Source organism: Phocoena phocoena, chromosome 2 (assembly GCF_963924675.1).
Source record: "Phocoena phocoena chromosome 2, mPhoPho1.1, whole genome shotgun sequence".
In the NCBI taxonomy this organism is placed as follows: domain Eukaryota; kingdom Metazoa; phylum Chordata; class Mammalia; order Artiodactyla; family Phocoenidae; genus Phocoena; species Phocoena phocoena.
Window position 1 is genome coordinate 125,191,788 of NC_089220.1, and position 22,587 is coordinate 125,214,374.

A 22,587-nucleotide genomic window follows, 5' to 3' on the forward strand; every position below is an offset into this window, starting at 1 on the left:
GTGGATCCTGGTCTCATTGACCAATAGGGATGTAACCTTTCTCACATATGTGATAACAGAACGAGCTGGTGCCCTGGAAGCTACTGGAAGTCCAGAGAGCACTGCTTTTAACCTTTTGGACCCTCAAGTCTGTCCAGGTTAAAGACCCCCACTCCGTGGCACTTGTTTAATTTTTTGTGCAGGCTTCTTTCCCATGAGTTACTGCTGACCCTAAGCTCTTTCCAACATTCTTTTTTACTTAACTTAGAGCCTTAGCTTTTGAAATCAGCTCAAATCCCATATGGAATGAGGCCTGGCAGGTATGATTATCAATACATCAGTGAAGGTAAGGTCTTTCCTCTCCCCATGCAGCCTCAGCAGGAGGCTTGGGCCTCTTCCCAAGGCCTCCCACAAAAGGAGACAGGAGCTGCCTACACCATCAGGCTGCTGCCAGAGTCCTGTGAAGTTAACTGTTTCTCTGAGGCCCTGCCCACTTTCCTTGGGAGGTGGACCAAAAGCTGGGTTGTCTGGGCGCCACTGTTTCCACCAGCCCCTTTCCTCTGACTCCTGTGTGCAGGAACAAGACTGGGCACCTCGGACAAGCAGGCCTGCGTGGCTGCCAGTGAGTGGTGGAAACGTGGGCCAGAAAAGCCACCCTACTAGACAGATCTTTCTGCATTCACGTGGAAAGGAGGTGGGACCTTGTGCCCAAGAGCTTGCATAATGGCAGGCAGAACTTCCTTCTCTTATTTTAGCTGAAAATCTGTTTTCAAAAGCAACAACTACAATCAGGGAGCATGACTGCAGGAAGAGGACAGTGCAGGAAGAGGGTGGTGGTGGCAGCCGGGGCTCAGATGGCCAGGGCTCACCCCAGGGGCTGCAGGGCAGGAGCCCACCTGGAACAGATGATTTCGTCTGATGACTTCACGCTGGGCAGCTCCCCCAGGTGGTTGTCTGAGAGATTCAGCTTCCGGAGGTTGATGAGCCCCCAGGGGATGATGGAGGGGAGGGATGCCAGGCAGTTGGCAGAAAGGTCCAGCTCCGTGATCTGGCAGGAGATGTCAATGAGCCAGTCCAGATCCACCCAGGGCAGCTTGAGGTGGGACCATTTCACACAAAGAGCCTGGATATTGGAGCAAGGGGAAAGCACACACGGGCGATGAGCCCAGGGCTCGTGCAGACTTGAAATAAAGCAATGATTTATTCAAGTGTGAATCTGTCTGTTCATCTCAGCAGAGTCCCGAGAGGTTGGGACCACGTTGCCCCTGAGAAGGTACTTATGCCCTCCTGCACCTACAACCTGAAGGTAATCTCTCCACAGCTACAGCTACTCACTCTCCAGCCTCTAGAGGGAGCATGTGGGCTTAGCATCACCTCTTAGAGCGCTATCACCCTCGGGGGAAACACAACAGGAATGGCCCCTGCTTTGTACAGAGGAGCCCACCCAAGCTTGGAGCAGCCTCCCCAGACTGCAGAAGAAGGCTTAGACCCAAACCTGGGTCTTCTCACTTCCCTCCACGGCACTCTTCCCTGTGATTAGAGCAGCTGCCGCCTGCAGCTGCTTACACCACGCTGGGTGCTTTGTGGATGAGCTGCTTCCAGAGTGAGAGACTGAATATACAGACAATGGCCAGACCATATATAAAATAGAGAACTTTGACCCACAACCTGCAGCAACCTACCAGGAAACTAACCCCCTTATCTATAATAAAGAGTCCAGGAAGCCAAACTTGCCAGAAGCCATACTGCAATGTCTAGTAACAATCCAGGAAGCTAAACAATAACTTCTGTAACAACTGGCCCCAAATGTCCAGGACTTGATTGATAAGTGACAACCTCCCTAATTTTGTCCCTGCTTCCAACTTAGACTAACCAGGGAAAGGCAAATATGCCCCCTAACCCATCATGTAGGACGCCCCCCTTCTAGTTAGCTGCCTCCAGCTTCCCCGTCAACAGCCTCTAGTCAGGGCACACCTGAAGCCTTCCCTTTATCCACCATAAAGCTTCCCCACTCCTCTGACAAAATGCAAGTGACAGTGGCTGACTCACTTGCCACCAAAAGCTCTGAATAAATCTCCTTTGCTTTTCTCATTTGATTGGGTCAGAAAGGCCAGCAGTTTTCTGGCATATGGTGGTAAAAGAGATCTGGTTAAATGTGTATGAGCAGGGCTTTCTCTTTCTTCTTGATCATCAAAGAATTTGGGGCTCAGTGAGGTTTCTGGGGAAAGGAAATTGGCTTTTTGGCTTGTTTCTCTAAAGCAGCTGGAAATCCATATCAGAAAATTAGAGAAACAAAGATTAGTTCTTCACTAATGGGAAAATGTAACAACTGGAAAAGACACCAGAAACATGGGGTAAGTTTGCTTTCAAAATTGGCAGCAGCAGACAGACTTCCTTATCTGGCCACAAGGTGGCGATATGTGCCTTATCTTTGTCGCCCCCTTAGCTAACTTGCCAGGATTGGAAAGGCTGGGTCTACTAACACCCTCTAAAAGCTCTGGTCTTCGAACCAAGTAGATGAGGCTCTGTCTCTGTCTGCCTGTCTCTCTCTCCATTCACCTGGATGAAGAGAGACAGTCGATGGTATACTGGATTTTGGGTCAAGAGAATGGAGCTTTAGTCTCAGTTTTTTGTTCTGTTTTGTTTTTTGGGTTTTTTTTAGACTTGACATTTAGGCCTATTTTTGTTGTCATTATTGTTTTCCCCCATAATTTTCTATTTTGAAAAATTTCAGAACTGCAGAGAAGTTGAACTAGGACACACGATTACCCATTCATACACCCTGCACTGTAGACTCACCAATTGTCATCTGCTTTCTCTTCTTTTTCTCTACACACACATACAAGCACACACACTTTTCATTTATCTTCTGAGTCATTTGAAAGTAAATTATAGCTATCATGGCACTTTACACCAACATGTATCTCTGAAGAACAAGAATATTTTCCTACGTGACAACCATATATTTATCATTTTCAAGAAATGAAATCAATACATTATCAAATCCACAATCCATGTTCAAATATTCCCAAATACCCCAGAAATGTCTTTTGTAACTATTTTGTATCTTGATCCAGGATCCCATCAAGAATCACACATTGCATTTAGTTGACATGTCTCTATTTTCTTTAATCTAGAAGAATCCTCATGTCTTTTAATGTCTTTTCCAACTTTGGCATTGTAAGCTTTCAAGTCATTCTAGTTGTCTTCTAGAATATTCCATAATCTGAATTTACTGAGTTGTTTCCTAATGTTTAGATTCAAGTTAAGCATTTTTGGCAAAAATCTCAGACAATGTTGAGTCCTACCAATTGAATTCCACCAGAGGGCACCTGATGTCAGGTTATTTCACTAATGGTCTGATCCCTTGGGTTAAGTTCCATTTTACTCTTTGTGATTAATCAGCAATCTGTGGGGTGATATTCTGAGACTATCTGTGAATATTTTATGTTCCTACATCAGTTTACCCAATGATTTCAGCATCCATTGTTGATCAGGGCCTTACTCACTTAGTACATTGGTGGTTACAAGGTGGTAATTTTTCTAAAACTACCATTCCATCTACATTTGTTACGTGTCATTCTTCTGTACAGAAGTATGTCCCTCCCCACCTGTTTAAATATTACTATGGACTCACAGATCCTTTTTAAATTCAAAGTATTATAATTCATTATTATTTCTTCCAATGCTCAGGTAGTCCCCAGTTTGACCACTGGGAGTCCCATCAAGGGGACTCCTGTGTTCCTCTGACATATCCCTATCAGTTTTGGGCACTCCCTTACTTCCTGATAAAATAAGATGTTCGAGTTTCCTCTGGTCCTTTCCAAGTACCAGCCCTGATTCCCTTTAACAGAAAATGGTATTTAGAAACCAAGATCTAGGTGTTGGGTATGCTCATTGATATTAGGTTGTCACTGATTCTTGGCCCATTGATCCAACAGAACCCTATATTTAACATGAGTGCATTCTGATGCCTCCAACTTGAATCCAGTCACATTGGCTTCTTCCTAATCTTTCCATAAAAATTCATAGTTGTGTCACCCTTCACCTTATTATTGTTGGTTTTAATCTGCTAAATGATCAGCTTGGACCGGATGGTATCTAGGTCACTTCTGGACCCAGGATTCTTTCTGGCTTATACTCTTGAGAAGGACAATGGCTTCCCACAGAGAGCCTTGGAGTAATCATGACAGCCAATCTAGGAGCCATGCCAGTCTTTGCGATGCCAAGTCAAAGAAGGCTCTCTAAGGGTCTGGCTGCCTCCCTTTCCTGGGTTCTCAAAGACACATCCAGGCCCCAGGTCCAGGGCCAGACAGCTGGACATAAATCCAAGGTGTCCAGATTGCAGTCTAACTTTCTCTACTCACCCTGTGGGGCCATTCTGGTCATTCAATATCAAATAGTTTGGACCTGAACTGAAATGGCAGTCAAATGCAAGATGAAAAGGAGGCTGGTTTTGGTTTTAAATAACAAACCTTAGGTGTCTATAAATAAAACTCTCTAAGGGCCATCAAAAATAAATAAAACAACAGGAAAGATTCAGGTTGTTATTGTGACGTAAACTAGTTGCAGCACATTTTTGGAGGATCAGCTGAGATGTTCTGTCCTGACAATGGCAATCTTCCTCCTGCATTTCCTTCTTGTCCTCTGACCCTGGAGCTGCAGCCTAGAACCACATAAGGAGCAGAGGCTCAGCCTTGGGAGACTGGAGCCCTGTGTTTGCTTAACTAACCCCATGTGGGGCCTCGGGCCAGTCGAGGTGGAGGTGGGTACTTTCACAGGCGCTACCAGGCTCAACTCCCCTTATAGGAACCTGCCTGCGGGTTCCGTGCTGCACTAAGTCAGCCCAAGGGTCATCTCTGTCTCCACTGCCCCAGCCGGCAGTGTGGCCATCCAGAACCCGACTGCATGCATCTCCAGTGCTGCACCTTGTCTGACTGCGTGTGAAGCTCAGCACCGTGCCTAGCATGCAGCAGGCACTCAGTAAATGTTTGTGTGCTGAAAAGAATCAAGCCACTGGGACCAGCAATCCATCTATTAACACCTCTAACCAGAACGATCACCCTAAAATACCAAGGTCTACTCAAACCCCTCAGCCTTCCTGCACCCCAGCCCACCTGCAGCAGAACACCTGAACTCCCTCCCCAGAAAGCCCCACACCTCCACAATCTGCCCCAATCACTTCCCAAATTTCTGTCTCACTGTCTCCTCCACGACCTCTGCCCACCCTCTGTGCTCCTGTTGGCAGATGGCTGCTGGGGTTAATAATTTGTTCTAGGTAGAAGAAACTGGGGAATGGGCCTACTCCTAGAGCAGAGGATTCAAGACCAAAGGGAAATTGCCAACTAAAGTACAGAAACTGCCTGTTCATAAATGACCCATAGGGTTCAGAAAGTGGACTGGAATTCATAGGAAGGCTGTGGGGGCCTGACAGTGAGCTTACTGTCAGTACCTGACTGGCCAATGTGCCAAAGGGCTGCCAGGGTGCTCTGGGGCTGCAGGAGACACAAGGTTGGTGGGACTGGAGGTAAGAGAGTTTTGCAAGTTTTCACCAGAGAGCTGGTCTCCTTTTGATCGTGGGTGTCATGAGGTCACTCAAGGATCCCAGATTCTGCAGGCGGACTGGCCTCCGCCTTTGCACTCTGTCCTGCTACCACGACAAAGGCAAAAGTGTGCTCCCTGCTCTGCCTTCTCTTCCCTGGAGTTCACAGCCCTTTTCCCTCCTATTTAAATCCTACTAGTCCTGAAAGCCCTGGGGCAAGGACCACCTTCTTCACACCCAGTAAGTGTCTGCGTTACAGCCCCCAGTTAGGTAACAAGGATGCCATCTTGCTTCACAGTTAGCAGCGTTTACTTGAGCACTGCCAAGTGCAGGCCAGCCTGTCAGGCACTGGGGTTGAAGATATGGATGCTGCAGATGGAACCAGCTCAGGGAGTTTATGTCTCGAAGGGAAGAGCTGTGTGTGTATTGAACATGCATCTAGTCACCTTTCAAGGACTAAGAGTATGTGATGTTGACCAGAAAGCCAGGAAAGAACACCTGCAGGGAAGCCTCCTGTGCTTCTTTGGGAGGTACTATTTATCAGAAGTAAATCATCAATAACAAGAGAGTGGCTGTGTGTGGCACTGAATTCTCTAGACATGAGAAAGAGGAGGAAGCAGATGCTGCCAGTTCCTAAAACTGAGCTCTTTCTAGGTCTTACATCCACTAGAGTTTCTGCAGTGTTGAAATTTGTGAAACTCAAGCCCAGGGAGAGGTAGCAAAAAGCAAGAAGTCAGAAAACATGATGACACACTCAGAATTCAGACATGTTTGTGAAAAGACTTCTGGGCTGGATGGTGGTTAGAAAAACATGTAGGATTTCTACCTGGTCTTGGGTTAGTCTGAAACTTTCACATATACAAGTTACTTTCCTTTTGGTGCACAAACATTATAGGGTGCACAAGTGTTTCCAAAGTGGCAGAGAGGAAGAAGGAAGGAGAAAGGATGCACAGTACACCTGACATGGAAATGTAGCTGGGAAATGTAGCCCTCATTACTTATTTATGTTTAGTCTGGGCAGGATCACAATAAACCAGGTTCTGAGGTGGTGAAGCCAGCAATTGTATAATTAAATCCATGCACACTGAACTGCAAAATCAAAGACAGCTCGCTGTGGAGATCCCCAAAGTTCAACAATGCCATGGTTAAGGCACATCTCTCTGGAGGAAACAGAGAATATGCTCATGCTGGTCCTTAAGCATGAGCCCTTTCAATTTTGGGCCAAACAGAAGGAAGTACTGCTCTCCCAGAAGACACTGTATGATGACTTAAGAAACTTGCTTTCCAAGGCAGTGGTGGTGACCAGGACCAGTTCAAGAAGGACTAGGGCACTTGGCTCATTACAGAAAGTGATGTTTGGGGTTACCTCTGCATAAGAAGGTCTCCTTGTTCTGTGATGGAAGCTGTGGTCCAGGAGGGCAATTACCTGCCTTCATATAATGCTGCCTGAAGCTTCCATACAAAAATAACACAGTGAATGAGCCAGTGGACTACAATGACATCTCTCATGCTTTTATGTCAGTGCAACCCTTATGGTTGAAGAATATAATTGTTCATGAAGGGCTGAAATTGACAATGTTTTTAGGCTGGCTTTAACCTTGAGAGATGTGGGGCTGGCAACTGGGCCCTGAGCAGACACAGAGAAGGGTTCTCTGCCCCAATGCTGGGGGAGGGGTGTGCCTCTGCAATTTTGAGAACCCACAAGAGCAAGTTCCAACACTGCCTCCTTACTAGGTCTCTACTGAGCCCACAAAGCAGAATCTGCATCTCTTCTCCCTGTGTTCCCATCTCACTGTCCCTTGAGGGGACAGACGAGAGCTCAATGACAGCACAGCATGACACAAAAAAGGCAGTCAGTAGAATTAGTCTTTCCAGTCAAGACACACGTGTTAAAATAGGGGAGAAATACATAGAATGTTCTAAAATGTATTAATGAACCCTTGGCCTACATAAAACCCAAAACTTTCTTTTTGTGGGTAAGCAGATTCCTGGGTGGTGGTTCCTTGTTGAACCAGCCAGGAAGACAAGAGCCACCTTCTGACATGTGAAGGAACAGTCAGGGCACCAGACATCCGGAGAAGTGCAAAACCAACAGGTCTAATCTGAAAGGAGCAGACTCATTAAAAGGGCTGAAGAACAAGCCAAAAGAAACTCTAAAAATGAAGGTGCTCAAAGCAGCAGAGCCAGTCACAGAATCTGAAGACACATCCCAGGCCACCTGAGTGATGTCAGTGCTTGTGCAGAAGGGGATCTGTGCATGAATGCCAACAAGTTGGGGTAAATTTCAAGCCTACGAGTGTCTTTCAGGAGCCCAGACTGTCAGAGGAGGCTCTAAGTGAGGTGGAGTCAGTTGGACAGAGGATCAGCACGCTGGAGACAGCAACTCTGGTCCAGTCTCCCTGTGCTGGTGAGGGCCATGGCAAACTGGGACTATGCCCCACATCCTCGGCCCTGGAGAACCCTCCATGCAAGGCTTCCAAACACCTACTGCTCAAGTCCCTGCACCCTGGCAGGGATAGGCTCTCAGGAGGGAGGGGGCATTGAAAGTGAAAGGATGAGAAGGAGCCTGGGCCTTGACTGGCCATCTGCCTGTGCACATGAGGTGGCCACGGTGGGCAAACCAGGCCAAGGGCAATGGAGCAACAGCCATAAGGATGGTGTCATGGGCTGAACTGTGTCCCTGAAAAAGATATGTTGAATCCCTAGTACCTGAGAAAAAGTTTATTTGAGCTTATTTGGAAACAGGGTCTTTATAGAGGTAATCAAGTTAAAATGAGGTCATTAGGGTGGGCCCTCATCCAGTATGACTGGTGTCCTTATGGAAAGCGGAGATTAGACACAGAGGCAGACATGTGCAGAGGGAAGATGATGAGAAGACACGGGGAGGATGGCATGTGGCTGGAGTGATGGGTCTACAAACCAAGGAACACTGAGGACTGCCAGTAGCCACCAGACACTAGGAAGCGGCAGGGAGGGGTCATCCACTGGAGCTGTGACAGGGAGCATGGCCCTGCCAACAACCTGATGTCAGATTCCAGCCTCCAGAACTCGAGGCAATACATTCCGGTTATTTTAAGCCAAGCAGTGTTTGGTACTTTGTTATGGTGGCACTGATACAGATGGTAACAAGTCAAATGACAATTGGAGAAGTCAAGACCTGAGAATCCGGAACATTCCATCAACAGAAGCCCACAGATTAAGAAAGGAAATGAAAGAAGCAGAGATTCTTGAAAGCCAGAAGGATGTCTCTTAAGATAAGCAGATTAGAAACATAATAAAAAGGTGGGAAAAGGACAGTAAAACCAGTCATTAATTTAGGGAAAAGCCTGGGAGGACTCTAGGGTATAAAAGGAGAATTTCGAAAATGACCTGAGAATACTAAAGGGAGTAAGAGAAGGGAGAGGAAAAGAGAAAGGGGAGGACAGCCTTCCTTCTAAACTCAGAAGGAAGATAAATTAAATGACTCACTTAAACAACTTAAATTAAATTAAACGACTTAGTGAGAGGAAAAAAATGAAATCAGTTCTGACAAAAGCCTGCCTGCTAAAAATATTATAAATGTCAGAATTAGTAGTGGTTAGCTACCAATATAATTTCAAACAAACAAACAAAAAGGGAAACATAACCAAGGAAGCCAGATCAATGAGAAATGTAAGTACAAAAATTACTTACAAGCAAACCTACAATGGCATTTTAAATAGTCAACACGGAACAGTCTGTTGCCTCCAAGGGCACACTCAAACCTGAACCCTGTAGGGGAATCTTCTGGAAGTTGAGCTGTGATCACATGATAATACCTTCCTGGTGACTCTTTGCAATGCATGCACAGAACTTTTTCAAATGACCCTCACAGTAACCCTGTAAGCACAATTTGCACATAAAGAGCCTCAGTGAGGTGACCTGTTTGAAGGTAACAGAACCAGGATCACGATTCAGGTGCCTAATGTTCTGTCTGGTCCCTGCCTACCAGGCACCATGTTCATTCACATGGCCATGGAATAGCTGACATGATTTCAAAGGCATTAGGAGAGATAACCAAGGTGACTCAATAATGATAAAGACACTTAACCACAACCCCCAAAATACAACTATGCTAAATCTTTGTGTTCCAACACAGGTCAAATTTGTAAAAAACAAACCCATGAAAATTCAAGAAAAATAGTAGCAGGATATGATAGGTCAAATATGCAAAAAATGAATGGAGGACACTACAATAAGAATGGGAGATGACCAAATACTAGGGAACAGGAGAACGAATTCTGTTTTCAAATCAGTATGAACTTGCACATAAATTGATTACATTCTGTGTAAGAAGCAAAAGTAAAAAGAGAAAAAGGGGGAAAAAGGGCAAGCCTCCTACATATCTTATGCCTGGACAAAGGCAAAGTAAAGGTAGAGACCAATGACGAAAGCAGAATTAAAAGGTGTCCAATTATTTGGCCATTAAAAATGCCCTTTCAAATAATGCTTGGGTAGGAGAGAAAACCAATTCACAACAGTAAAGTATATTTTTAGAACAACAGAAACGTCACAAGTAATGGGGAAAAAACGAACAATTCTGATCACAGTTACAAAAAGGAAAAAGTGAAGCATGATAAACTAGCTCTGCCCTGCTTAGAATGGAAAGCTAAAAGAAAGCAGGGAAATGAAAACAAAATTAGACTAAAAATAGAAAAACCAAAATGAAGTAAAAACAAGGAAGTTGGTAAATAAAACCAATTCTAGAGTTGTTGGAAAATAATAAAATTGATAATCAATTGACTAAAAATAAAAGTACCTTAATAATCTAAGAATGAAAATGACAATCTAACAATGGCCGAAAAACAATGTTTAAGTTGTGGGAGACGTCCTCAGCCAGAGCTAACAAACCAAATAATGATGTTGAAATGCAAAATTTAATTCCAAAATAAAAAATTCTCAAAGTGACACAATAAGAGTAAAAACAAAACAATGTACATGAGACAAACAAATAAGGAAACTAAAGAATCACTCTCCAAAGGCTCCTAATTCAATATAATTCTTTTTCAATCCAATCTTCAAAGAACAAATAGTCTCTGTGTTACATACATGGTTACTTAACAGAAGACTCACTTTATTTTATGAGTAAAACCAATTACTTTGCAAGAGCCATTAAAATTCTAGCCAACTGCATGCAAACACATGGATGCAAAAACTGTAACAAAATCTTCTCTAATGGAAATCAACAAGTGAACTCAAAGGTTTCAGTTCTGCAACCAAGGAGGATCTATACCAAGAAAATAGCACTGTTGGTAGTAACTTATGGAAAACCATCAGCACATTTTGTTAAAGAAAAGTGGCCCTCTTTTAATCATCTGAATGCCAAAACATAGTTAATAAAATTTATCACTTTTTCTTCGCTAAAATCCTTAAAAATAGATAAACAAGGTTTGTTTTAAATCAACATTGTGCTTTTTTCCATGTAGTATTTCAGTCATTCCTTTGAAAAATAGGAAACTTACCAAAAAAATCTCCCTTCCAACTCAAGAATTTTGCCAATAGCAATATGCAAGAGAGAGAAAAAAACAAGAAATAAAAATACTATCTCTGCAGTTACTAAGCTATTCAACTTTCTGTTGAGAGAACTCTGTTTCCTCAACTTTTAAATAAAGACAAAAATTTCTACCTCATAGACTTGTACAGAAGATTAAAGTAGAATATTTGGCAAAGTACTTTGTTAGCCATGAAGTCCTATGTAAATGGAAGTTTACTACATATATAAAATTTTATCCATCCATCTATTCACCTATTCATCCATGCATCCATCCAGGTATCCATCCATCCGTCCACCCACCCACCCATTTTCCATCCATCCATCCATCCATCCATCCATCCAAGCAACCACTCCTCATCCTGTTCCAGGCCCTACAATGAGGGGCAAACACAGGGTGAGCAAAGCTGGACAAATTCCTGCTTTCGTGAAGCTTCCAGTCAAATGGGGGAATTGACATTAAACAAGAATGTCACCAGAAAAGACAAGCCCAAACTTTGTTAAGTGCTCTGAATAAAATGGCAGGAAGCTCTAAGAGATGGAAGGGGGGATGTGACCTGGCCTGTGGGCTGGGGCAGGCTTTCCTGCGGACGTGGCGTACGGCTGAGGTGTGGAGGTAGTGCTGGTGTCCAGGGGCAGCGCTGTGCTGAGCATGAGGAGACAGGCACGCTTGTCCCTGTTGTGTGGTGTTCACCCTGCGGGTAATCATGGCCAGTAGAGTTCCCCCTGCTGCTGGACATTTGGGTTTTGTCCTCCTAGTTTCTCTTATAGATAGCAGTGCTTTGAGCAGTACAGTTGTGGCAATTACGTTTTTTTTCTTTTGAGTTACATCCTAGAGGTATCTTTCAGAAAGGAAATACCAAATTCAGAGCTGTTCTCTGGGAGAAAAGAGTTTTATAGCTTTTGTCACATGACGCCAATTACTTTCCACACATACGGAACCAATTTATAGTGCCAGCAGCAAGGCTTTGGTGTCCCTTTCTCTTTGACGCTGCCAAGTGCCTAACTTAGCATTTATATTTATTTTTGCGAGTTTAATAGGTATGTGATGGTACTTTCAAGTCATTTTAATTTGAATTTCTGTAATTGCCAATAAGATTGTATATGTTTCCATGCCATGAATTACTATCTGTGTTTTCTCATGTGTAAATTAACTGTTCATTTCTCCTAACTTCTTACCCAAGGGCATTTGTGAGCAATGTGACAGCAAGGGCCGTGGCTCTGGCTTGGGCACTGCTGAGTCCCAAGCAACTAGTAGGTGATATATAAACACTGACTGAATTAAACTCAATTATCAACTGACATATAATTGAGTCAATGGTGCTTTTTGGATTTCAGTTTCTGTCAATTCTTTTTTCTCAAGTATCTGCTAATGTTTTTCTTTTTTTAAATTTCTTTAAAAATATAATTTTACTATATTAGTATACTATAGTAAAATTATATTTTACTATAAATAAGTTTAATATATATATATCATTTATCTTATTTGTGACTATATGTCTTTATACATCTTCATATATCTTTAAAATTTTGAAATGGAATCATTTTCTTCTATAACTGGAATAAATTTGCTTTTTAAAAGTATATTCTGATGAATTTCCAGTGCTTAACTTTTACCTGTCTGGAATTTATTCATATCATTATGAATGTACTTGTCTATGCTGATATCCAATAGTTCCAATGACATTTGATAATGTTTTCTTATTCTTTCCTGATTGTGTTTTCTAGTTTGTCACATAAGTTCAAATAATAGTTTTAGTATTTCTGCATCTCTATGAATCATTTTCTCATTGTAAACTAAATATAAGTGGTTTGTATAACTGCTGTTTTGTATTATGTTTGATGATCTAGTGGGACAGGCCACCAGGAACACCTACCTGAACGGTTACACAGTGCACCTGCTCAGCTGTTCTACCCTGTGACCCTCACTATCTGTTCTCAAGTTCTAGGAAGCACTCACCATGTGGACAACAACACAGTGGTGAGTCTATTCCACAGAGAAAGCGTATGAATGGGGCATGAGAGTGGGGAAAGATTTGGTATTTGGAAACTAGAGAAAACAGTAGAATAATTGGCTAAATTTCAGGGCACAGGAAAAGTGGAGCTGATGGAAGAGGCCCATAATAATAATTCTGAGTTTGATCTCATAACTCTCAGAAGGCAGGTGAAGGCTCTTCCCTTCACACAAGCCAGCAGTGGAAAGGCCGAACCACAGGCAATCAGGCTGCTCCCAGTCTGCCTCTCACCTGCCAGGGCCCTACTGCCCCAGAGACTTACATCTGCTCTGTGAGACAGTACCACCTGCTGTGAGGAGGACGTGAGGAGCTGAGAAGGTGCAGGGTGCAGATGTAGAAATGTTCTAGAAAGTGTAAAATTCTTGAATAAGACTCTTGTACCAAACACTAGGCCTAACCTTGGGCAAGGATGTTCCCCAGAAACCTTAGTGCTCACAATGTCAGTAGCCCTTGGTCAGCTGCTCATGAAGGCCCCAGCAAAGGCTGAGAAACCACACTTGCTGCAGCCTGCCCTTTCTGAGTATCCCATGTATGCAAATCCTCAGACCCACCAGATCACTCTGATGGAGAAGGGCTGCTTCAGCTCCCAGAATGTGCAGCCAGGATGTTTGTGCTTGGGCACAGATACAGGCATCTGAATGGCCAGTCACTAGGAATGTTTAACGTACATCATAAGCCAGAGCTGATCCAAAAATGACAATAGTAGTAGTAGTAGTAGTAATAAGTGATCCTCTCTAGGTTTGCTGCCAGATTTGAAATCATTAGGGACTTATAAAGAAAATTAATAATTCCCCAACTGTGTAGTTTCAGAATCAATTTCAGCTCTTGTGGACTTACTCCTATACTCAGAACAGCCCAGCGTGCCCTCCGGCCCAGCCCTCTAACTGCTGAATGGGGCAAACACCGTGGTTAGTTCAGGCCCTGCTTAGGCCTCTCCTGGCATTTCTGTTTTCCTGCTCCTTCCCGGGTGTGCCAGCATCAAAGTGTTGTTTCTCATGGCAACAAAGCAAACATTGACAGGACAGTCACCAGGAACACAGGCCAACTCATTAAGCATTCAGGCAAAGGTTTGGCGGTTTTCCAGAAGGGCACCCGTGAGCCAGAGCCAGGAACAGCTTTGGCCAGGTCTGACTTGGCTTTGCTTTTGCTCTTTTAAAAGTGTCCAGACCATGTGGTGTGGGCTCTCAGACTTTCCTTTCCAAACAACATCAAAACCTAACTGAGCAGCCCGCCCGCTGCCAGTGGAAAATCAACGTGGGCTTCTCAGCCATTCCCCGTTTGCCAGCAGAGGCAGGTTCTGGCAGCCTGAGAACTAGGCTGTGCCTGACACAGAGGCATGGTGAACCTCGACTGGCCGTGGCTTCCACAGAGGCAGCAATTACATTAAAAAATATCAACTAGCTAGTGGGGGAGGCAGAACACAAATACAGAAAAAAACAAGATGACTGCTTCAGCAAGGTCACTGCCATGAATGCCAGCAGGCAAGGGAGTTTTCAGGCTGTGTACACATGGCAGCAAAGCACCCTTTCAGTGCCTGCCCTTGTCTAATATTCTGAACAAAAAATGCCAGTTCAACTCCACTGCACACCTGGGAAGGTCAAAGCACTTACCTCTGGTTTCTGAGTCATCATTCCTGACACTGGACCCCTCCGCGCTAACCCCCTCTCTTCTGCTGGCAGCACAGAAGGAAAGTGTTGTCACAGGTTAGAGATCATGGCAGCCAGACGCACACACTGGCTGCACACACTGCAAGGCCCTTGAGTCTGAAATTCACTTGAATAAAAAAAAAAAAATACCACCTGCTTTGGGGAAGCCCAAGGAGTCTTCATGACTCAGGCTGCACTGTAATTTCATTTTCTCTTCCAATTCTACCCAAAAGGGCGAAGAAGAAGAAAAGCAACATTGTCTTTTCTTTGTCTTCGCCTTTGCAGAATGCAATAATCACTTCCATGCTCTATCCCTATCTTGGCAAATTAGCAGGAGTTACCCGTAGAAAAGATCACAGACACAGATGTCAACCATTTCTGCTTTTAACCTTAAGCCAAGAAAATGCAAGTCACTGGGTACACATTAGAATCATCTGGGGAGTTTTTAAAACTACTGATTTGGGTCCCATCCCAGAGATTCAGATTTAGTTAGTGTACAGTATGGCCTGTGCATCAGGATTTTTAAAAAGCCTCCAGGAATTCCAATTACAGAAAAGTGTGAGAACCACTGATCTACATGAAAGACCTGGGAGGTACAGTTCAGGAATCATGAAATGAGAAAATCCCCAAGTTAAGAAGGCTCAGATTCTGGTCTGAGTATCACTGTTTAATATTTTCTGTTCTTGGACAAGTAACAGAATATGTCTAAACCTCAATACTTTCATCTAGTAAACAGATTATATTTCTTGCAATTCTTACTAAAGTGTTGTATGGATCAAATATGAAAAGAAAGTGCTGGGAAAAACACTGAACACTACACACATGTAAGGGTTAGATGATCACTATTTATTTCCTTTTGCAACATGAAGCTGATGTTTAATGTTTATTGAGCTCTTATTATGTTCCAGGCCTTGTGCTAAGTGCACACCTGGCCTCCAAGGTAGATACAATGATTAACTCTGTTTATAACTGAGACCAGCCAAGGCACAGACAGCTAACAAGTTATGGAAAATAGAATATCACTGTTCTCTAGAAACTAGGAAACCAGCAATGATAAGAAAAAAGTAAAAAGGAAACAGCAATACATATAATCAAAAAGATGGGAGGAATAAACCAATATGACAGGTCCCACACAAATGTGAGTTGGGTGGGTTCTTCTTTCAAAAGACACAGTCTCGGATGGGATTAAAAACTCAATACTGTTTACAAAAAATACACCTAAGACAAAATAAAAACTGAAAATAAAGGCTGAGGAAACTTAAACAAGGTTGATGCAAAGAAAAAAGAGCAGTGTGGCCATGTGAAGAGCAGACAAACCCAATTTTAAGGATAGAAGCGTCGACGGGATTAAGGCAGATATTTGATATAACGAAATATGTTAAAATGGCTCATAAACCAGGTGTATGAAGCAAAAACTTCTAGAATTATATGAAGAACTAGATAAAAATCAGTAGATGAGGAAACCAAGCCTCAGAGATGTAAGTAACCAGATGGAGGTCCTAGAGCAGTGAGGCCTGGAGCCCAGATTAGAGCCAGGAAGTCTCCTGCCAGAGCCTCACCTTGACCACAACACCATCAACCAAACACTCAGAGAAGATGTCAAGAAGGTTTCAGTACAGATAAAAGCCAAAATGAATGAAGGAACAAACAAAATAAATCGTAAAAAAATAAAGAAAATCTAGGTCCTTGGTAGGACCACTAGAATACATAAATCCCTGGCTGGTCTGATTAAATTCAAAAGAGAAAAAGTAAAACTGTTCAACATCATAAATCAACAGCATAAATGGGAATATGGGAATATAATAATGATAATAACTACTAATATAGAAGAAAAGAATTACCAAAAAAGGTAAATGTAACACACTATGATGGCAAATTAAAAAATCTAAAGGAAATGGATGATTTTCTACCAAAATATAACCTCCTGAACTGCACATAAGCAAAAGCAGACAACCTGAACTGATCAATGACTTCAAAAGAAGTCCCAAAACAAAGACCTGCTTTATCTAATCAATCTTTAACAATAAATAATTCCTATGAAACTTCTCCAGATTGTAATAAAATGGGAAGTTCCCTAAGTCATTCTGTAAAGCTAACATAGTCTTATACCAAAATCTCATAAAGATAATAAAAATAGAAAATTATAGATCAATTCACCTATAAATACAGGTGCAAAAACTGTAAATAAAATATCAATAGGTCAAATCCAGCCATAAAAACACCAATTAGCATTATTACAAGATTTCAATATTGGGTCAATATCTATCATCATCATTCATTACATAAACAAATTAAAGTAGAAAAGCTCTGTGAATATATCCATAGCTGCTAAAAAGAGATCCAACAAAATTCAGCAACATTTTCTAATAAAAATCCTAAGCAAAAAGGAATACATGGAAACTACCTAAATATAACAAGTCTATTTACCAAAAGTCTATAGCAAATGACCATAAACTGCTGATGCCAAGACATTTAAAAACAGGAAGAGAGATACATCTGCTCTTTTCAGATGATTCAACTTTTGACATTTCTGCTGATAATCAGTAAGCCATGAAATAAAGTAAGTTATATAAATATTAGAAAAGATAAGACAAACCTGCTTTAAATTTGCAGATGACTTGATAATATACCTAAAAGTTTCAAGGAACTCCTCTAAAAACTAGAATTAGTAAGACAAGTTGGTAAGGGGACTGGGTAAAACAAATAAACAGAAGAGCTTTCCTTCATACCAGCTGGAAATGGGTAAGAATTATATATATTCCATTCAAACAGTGGCAAAAACAGTAATAAATAAACAAAATAGGTTCAGGAAATCTTTACGAGGAAAACTATAAAATCCCATCAAAGAACATAAACGCAGCACAAATTGCCATGGGAGTCACCATGGGAAATGCACAAAATGGAAAAACGAATGTCTGGTAACAGTCAAGATATTTCTGAAAAAACCAAATAAGGAGTAGAAAACTTGCATTAACAGGTTGTAAGGTTTAAATAAAATGCCTATAATCAACACAGTATAGCACTTGAACAGAAACAGATTAATAGGCCAGTGGACCAGTGCAGAGAATCCCAAAATGTATACAGGCATATATTGGGGGAAATGGCATTAGTGACATTTCAATTCAGAGGGAAAATCAAAGTTTATTTTAAAAATTGTGCTGGAATAACTGATCATCCACCTAGAAGAGAGGAATCCTAGATTCCCTCCCTCAAACCACATATACAAATAAATACAAGAAAAATCAAAGCTTAAAATATAAAAAATAAAAGAGTAAAAATAGTATAAAAGACTCTAGGAGAATATTTATATAAAATCGAGGGTGAAATGACTTTCTTATATAACCCAAATGCCATAAAGGAAAAAACAAACATATTTGATTATATATTCTTATATCTTTGTTATCTCAAAAGATAACAGACAGAAGACAAATAATGGATTGGGAAAAATATTGGCAACATGTATGATAAACAAAGGCTTAAAATCTCTAACATACAAAAAGACTCTCCAAAATGAGAAGGAAAAGGTGAGTAATCCTTGAGAAAAATAATCAACAAACTGTAACAGGCAACTCACATAAAGGGAAATGCAAATAATTGATGATGATATGAAAAGATGCTCAATATTATTAAGAATAGAAATGTGGACATTAAAACATGGAGATTCCATTTTTACCCATCAGAGTGATGAAAATTAAAAGGCTCCTGGACATCTAGTGCTGGCCAAAGTATGGGGATAGATATCCCCATGTAAAGCTGGTGAAAGTGTGAAACCAGAAATAATCCAAATGTCTACCAACAGGAAAAGGGCTGTCAACTAAGCTACATTCACTCTAGATTTAAGGCACGTATTTAAAAGAATGAGATGTAGCCACATTGACTGATCAAAAGGGGGAGTCGGTGATAGAGTGCTAAATTTAAAAAGTCAAGTTGAAGATAATGTAAACAATGCAATATTATTTTTGTTATTAAAATGGTAAACTAACTAGAACTAATTCCTGTATGTGTTTTTTTCCCAGTTTTATTGAGCAATAATTGACATACGACATTGTATAAGCTAAGATGTATGACCTGCTGATTTGATACATTTATATACTGCAGAATGATTACCGCCTGTAGCCTTAGCTAACACCTGTACTATGTCACCTAACTACTATTTCATTTTTGTGGTGAGAACATTTAAGCTTTATTCTCTTGGAAACTTTCACGTATATAATACGGTGCTATTAGCTGTAATCAGTGCTGCACATTAGATCTCTGGAACTTCTAGCTGAAGTGACCAACCTTCGGCTATATGACCAACATCTCCCCATTTGCCCCACCCCCCAGGCGCTGGCAAACCATCTACTCTGTTTCTATGGTTTGCCTTTTTTAGATTCCACATGTAAGTGAAAACATACAGTATTTGTCTTTCTCTGTCTGACTTCTTTCACTCAGCATAATGTCCTCAAAGTCCATCCATGTTGTTGAAAATGGAAGGATGTACTTCTTTCTCATGGCTGAAAAATATTCCACTGTATATATACATCACCTCTTCTTTATCCATTCATCCACAGACAGTGACTACTCACCATTTTTCCCGGACAACTGCTAGGCAAGGCACTTGCTTCGATGAAATACTTCCTGAGGAGATATTTGCTGGGGTCAGGACTGTCCAGTAAGATGTAGGAACAGAAAAAGGCCCCATGCCGAAGCAGGAATATGGCAATGTCTTCATTCCCTAAAGGACAGAAAGTGGAGAGCTAAGGGCATTTGGATGCAAGGTGTGTCACAGTTGTCCAAAAGGGCAGACACTCACATGTGAAATAAAAATGAAAAGGGCACTGGTGCTGTTGAACTTCTCTATTACCTCCCTTGACGCCGGAAGGTTCCTGTTAGTGACAGAACTTTTGTGGGGCTTTGCCCTTTGAAGTGCCTCCTAATATGGTCCCATTTGCCACGGTTGGCCCCTGTCACTGAAATCCCCTTGCAGGAGTGAGTAGGGGGAAGGAGGAAAGAGGCAGACCTTTTGAAGACGCAAAGAATGGAGTTGCGAAAACCTCCACAAAGGCCATTGGAGAGCAGAAGTTGAGTGTGAAGGATGGGCCCACATCTTGACAGGGTGATGGCTTTCATGGGTGTACTGACTGGGGACCCACCTGACTTGATGGCCGCGTAGAGTGGCAGGCGCACGATGACAGGGAACTCATTCTTCCTGACTGCATAGCTCTCTGGGTCGGCCCCGTGCGTCAGGACCAGGAGCTTCACCACTGCCAGGTGCCCCCGCTGGCAGGCCAAGGCCAGCATCCAGTTCAGTAATCGCTGGGGGCTGCAGGGACCTGGCAGGGATGACAGGACAAAGGGAGAGGGTGGCTGAAGGGACTGGTTGTTCCTGCCCTGAAATCCCCTTCGATCACGGCCCTATTTCCTGCTGAAATTTGCTTCCGTCAAGTTGACAGTGTCTATGGAAGTCCCTCTGAATTGCATATGACATTTCCCCACATCATTATAAACCCACCTGCTCATCGAATAACACCAACTGAGGAAAAGTAGCATTCAAAAGCAGCATTCAAAACAGTGTGATCTTAACAATGGAAATAAGACTAGAAAGAACTACCTTCAGTGCTGCAGAATTATCTCTGGGTAGTGGGATTGTGAACATCCCCTTACTCTCTTCCTCACCCCCAGCCCTGACCTCATCCCTAGAGCAGCATCACACACAGGGATATGGGTTTTGGAGATAGGCAGTTTAGGATTAAAATATTTCAGCTGCGTGTGACCCCGGTGGCACAGTGGATAAGATTCTGCACTCCCAATGCAGAGGGCCTGGGTTCGATCTCTGGTCAGGGAACTAGATCCCACATGTGTGCTGCAGCTAAGAGTTTGCATGCCACAACTAAGGAGCCCGCTTGCCACAACTAAGACCTGGTGCCACCAAATAAATATTTTTAAAAAACATAGTGAATTTATCTGACCTCAAAAATAAAGATTAAAAAAAATATTTCAGCTGTGTCATCTTGGGGAAATTTCTTACCCTCTTCGTGACTCAGTTTACCCATCAGTAAAATGGGAATAATAACACCCCACCTCCCAAGTTTAATGAGAGGATTACATAACATAGTGTGTGTCAAGTGCCTGCCTCAATAAATTGTCATAACCTCTGTCAAGTGCCTGACATAACTCATTATGATATGTCATTATGTTATTAGAGTAATAATTTTCTGCATTTCCAAATTATCTGTAATATACATATATTACTTCCATAAGTTAAAAAAATACTTTGATGAAAAAAACAGATCAGCCTAAAACTTAGAGAACTACTCCCTGAAAGAACTGCCTACTTAATTCCAGGATAAAATAACACTTAACACACTGAATGAACAGAGAGAGCGTGGGCTGAAATGTTACAATATCTTCAAGTTCAAAGTAGTGCAATGACTTTTGGATCTAGCTGCCATGGAAAAACGATCTCATCCTCCACAAGGACACTTCCCAATTGCATCATAACACTGTCTTACTTCCAGAGGCGGAAAGTCCTCAGGAATCAAAGTGCTCTGAAGCCTGGAGAGAGTGACCCTCCCTCTGTGATATGAAACTGACCAGGAAATAGGGGTGAGGCAGAGAAGGCAAGAATTAAAACCCACCACATAAGGTACCTGGCATTATGCCTGGGCTGTAGCAGGTGCTAAATAAATGTCCCTTCTTTGCCCTCAACTGATAACTAAAATGAACAATTCAAAGCAGGAGGTATAGGAACAGAAAACAAATTACTCCTCTCCATTACTACCAGATATCTGGCTATGAGAAGTGCAGTCATCATGCTGCTAACTTCTGTTGAGGATGTAAGTGTGTCATTCTTAGGAGGCAGGCCCTGTATTTCACAGTCATAATTTTAATATGAGGAAACTGGAGCTCAGGGAGACTTGGGAACTTGCTGAGGGTCCCACAGTTGGTAAATGGTAAAGTCAAGCCTTAAGTTCTGCTTTATCTAAAACCAAAGGGTGCTCTCTTAACCGTACAAACCCCTACATGTATTCTATAAGGCCCAAATCCAGCAACACTCATAGAGCCCATCTTTCCACCTCCTCCTTCTCTTCAGCCCTGCTCAGCTACAAGACCAGGAATTACATAATGATGTCCTTCAAATGATGTTCATAATTACACAACGATGTACCCACACCCCATGGAACTCTCATCCATCCTCTTCTTGAACCCTGCCTTCATTCTCTAGCTGCCTCTTGTCTTACCTTACTCTCAACAGTGGCTACCTTCCCTACAGGCTGGGAATTCCCAGAGAATACAAACTGTTTTGCCCACCTCTGCGCTCCCCACAGGGCCCAGCACAATGCACTGGACTCCTTCAGTCCTCAGCAGCTCTGTCCTGAGTTGAGCTAAAGACAGGACACCCCTGGGAGCAGCTGAGAACCATGCTCAGGTCCACCCAAGCTCCCTGTTCTGCAAAAGCAGGCAAACCAGGCTCTTCCCTTGCTTGTCTGCCAAGTAAACTCCTACTTAGCCTGCAAAGCCTGGCTCAGATGTCAGTTCCCTCTGAAGACTCCAGCCTGCACCCAGACAAGACCATTCCCTGATGTGTGCTTGCAGACCACTGTGTAAATATTTCAACCTTCGCATGGTTACACCTTTCTGCCTCAATTTCCTCTGCTTGACCAGGACCTACTAAAGGGCTGGGATCACCTTTTTGAAAAGCCTCTGTGTCTATCAAGTTCTTCAGTGTGGCCAGTACTTGGAAAATGCTCAATAAATGTAAGCTGCCCAATGAGATGTCAGCTGGCATAGACTCTCTGGGAATAGAACAGAGCTACTCTTGGAGATCCCCGAGGACAGGGAATCAGCTTTGGCTCCTTGGGGGCTCCTTCCTGCCCTCCTATAACTTGCTCGACCCAAACAGCATCTATGGGC

The 22,587-nt window shown here is 42.6% G+C and overlaps 1 protein-coding gene across 1 annotated transcript in view; it reads right to left on the bottom strand.

Annotated features, from left to right (window-relative positions):
* LRRK1 (leucine rich repeat kinase 1) overlaps window positions 1–22,587 on the bottom strand; it is a 116,538-nt gene that overhangs the window by 46,957 nt on the left and 46,994 nt on the right. The window contains exons 4-6 of the mRNA XM_065871242.1: window positions 19,827–20,006; window positions 19,260–19,408; window positions 876–1,102 (exon numbers count right to left, since the gene is read on the bottom strand). Coding sequence (XP_065727314.1) covers window positions 876–1,102; window positions 19,260–19,408; window positions 19,827–20,006 — 556 coding nt within the window. The remainder of the gene's footprint in view (window positions 1–875; window positions 1,103–19,259; window positions 19,409–19,826; window positions 20,007–22,587) is intronic.